The following is a 2,500-nucleotide window of genomic DNA, read 5'->3' as shown; positions in this document are numbered from 1 at the left end:
CTCGCAGCAGCTGACCCTCAGCCTGAACAGCAAAAACAGAAACAGGCTGCTGATCAGATAGGTAAGATAAATGTTTTATCTGCTTTCGTTTCATATGACACACTAGTAGATATAGTTAGTGTTGGCATTTTATGTTGATATTTTTTTGGATTTCAACATTCTATATTTTATTAATTTATTTTGTTGATTCATTTAATCTGATTACTTAATATTTTTCCCTTGATTTTTATTGTTGATTGTCAACAATCATAATCCTTACAATTCTTCTATTTACATACCTAATATATTAATAAATGTAATAGAAAGTTTTAATTTCGACCCCACAGGTGTCGCGACAGTGACGTCATCGGGGAGTGACCTGGCGGCCGCAGCCACACATGGACATGGAGGTCATGGGGGCGAGAAGTTCTTCATGTGAGTTCGTGGTTTCAATCTTTATTCGGGGCTTTGAAGTATCCTGCCTCCCTTTCCTGGTAGAATTATAACTATACGAAATTAGTACATGAAGCACAAAGAAAGAGGGAGTGAAGGTTAAGAATTGAATACTGGTTTCACTTTTCATCCAAATATCTATTTTTCAGTTTCACAATTTTCGAATTCCGCCAATCATTGTCGCTGAATAAACATGGCGTTTGCAATTTGATAACAATATGTCAGGGAGCAGCCACGTTTGGGATGTTTGTCTTTGTGTGTTACAAGTGACTTATATACAACGTTAATAACCTAAAGTAATTTAAAGCCAAGAAACATTATCTCTCATATTCATTTAGTTACTCCTCTTCTACCTTCCATACTCTCTCTCAATTTCCGTTTTCTTTGATACTTCTAGGTATGCTCACCAGCCGGACAAGAAGCAGTATGAATTCGGTTTCAAAAGAGGCAATGACCACCACACCATAGAGCGATATGAGAAGGGGGGGCCGCACCACAACTTCAAGGCAAAGGTTAGACTTAATGGCTTTGCTTCTTGCCTTTTGGCTATGGTCGTTAGCATTTTTGTTGTCGTTATTATTATTATTATCAATATCACTATTATCATTATTATTAACATTATTATCATCATTATTATCATCATCATTTTTATTATCATTATTATCATCATTACTATATTATTATTTTTATTATTATTATTATCATTTTTATTATTATCATTATTATTATTATTATTATTATTATTATCAGCATTATTATTATTATTATTATTATCATTATTATTATCATTGCTATTATTATCATTATCATTATTATCACTACTACTACTATTATCATCAATATTATATATTGTTATTATTATCATTATCATTATTACAATACTAACTAATTTGTTTATATTTTCATCGTGTCTTTATTTGCCTGAATATACCTGAAGATACCCTTTAACAGAATTGCTGAAATTCTACACCAAGATTTTTGGCATTTTTGTCTTAAGGTTTGATTATCTCATAAAGGTCCCCTAAAGTTGTCTGACACGAGTTACTTTTGCAAGAAATCACAAAGAGTGTTCAACTCTCGTGTTAGCGCCCCTCTTTCCGCCAACCAATTACGACCTAACTTAGCCTAACTTAACACTAACTTACCTAACTAAACCTAACCTAACCTACCCATTCTAACTTAACATACCTAACTAAACCTAACCTAGCCTACCTATTCTAACTTAACTTACCTAACGTAGCCTAACGTAACCCAATCTAACTTCACTTACCCTACCTATATTTTATTAGCCTATCATAACATATTACAATGCTATACCATGCCTTGCATTGGAGAAAATCATCCTCTTGTTTATCATCATCATCACCATCACCATCACAATCAAATCCATCATTCAAAATTACACGATCATCATTATCATAAGTATCATCATCTGTATAATTCAGATCATAATGTCATTATCATCATGAGTGCTATTGCCATATGATACCCCTATTTCCACCGCAGGTCCGTTGGGAGGACAGCAAAGGGGGCTACGGAGAGCACTATTGGGACTACAATCACGCCCCCAAATATCACGTGAGAGTTTCCTTTTTTCCGGGTTGGGGTTTCTGCTTATCTAACTGGTTGTCGATTGCTTTTTTTTTACCTTTTTATTGTGTTTTAGATGTGTGTTTTATTGTATTTCACTCTTTTTTTTTTACTCTTTGATTTGTGTTTATTTATTTTATCTTATTCTTTCTCTCACTCTCTCTCTCTCCTTCCTTCTTGTTTGTTTACATACCCACTGAATTTCACATTTCCGCCTTTACTAATCTTCTCTCCCTTCAGGACGACCACCACGACGACCACCATGGTGGTTACCATGACGACCACCACGACGACCACCATGGTGGATACCATGACGACCACCACGATGACCACCATGGCGGCCATGGTGGTTACCATGACGACCACAATGTGAGTGTTTCTTTTTCACTTCATCATTATTACCACTGTCCTACCTTATTTCGTGGCTTGCTATTTATAGCTGGATTCGAATTAACTCCATCCTTATCAGTACTGCCAT

General features: G+C 35.2%; 1 protein-coding gene across 2 annotated transcripts in view; it reads left to right on the top strand.

Moving 5' to 3' along the window:
• Positions 1-2,500, top strand: part of LOC122251252 (uncharacterized) — an 11,231-nt gene that overhangs the window by 7,323 nt on the left and 1,408 nt on the right. For both annotated transcript variants that reach the window (XM_043013015.2, XM_086531715.1), the window contains exons 2-6: positions 1-61; positions 327-414; positions 830-944; positions 1,939-2,010; positions 2,263-2,391. The exon at positions 1-61 is cut by the window's left edge and continues 54 nt beyond it. In XM_043013015.2, coding sequence (XP_042868949.2) covers positions 1-61; positions 327-414; positions 830-944; positions 1,939-2,010; positions 2,263-2,391 — 465 coding nt within the window. The remainder of the gene's footprint in view (positions 62-326; positions 415-829; positions 945-1,938; positions 2,011-2,262; positions 2,392-2,500) is intronic.

The sequence above is a fragment of the Penaeus japonicus genome, unplaced genomic scaffold (genome assembly GCF_977035675.1).
Source record: "Penaeus japonicus unplaced genomic scaffold, GWHDUDI00000001_assembly GWHDUDI00000036, whole genome shotgun sequence".
NCBI classification, from domain to species: domain Eukaryota; kingdom Metazoa; phylum Arthropoda; class Malacostraca; order Decapoda; family Penaeidae; genus Penaeus; species Penaeus japonicus.
This window is presented reverse-complemented; position numbering and strand designations above follow the sequence as displayed.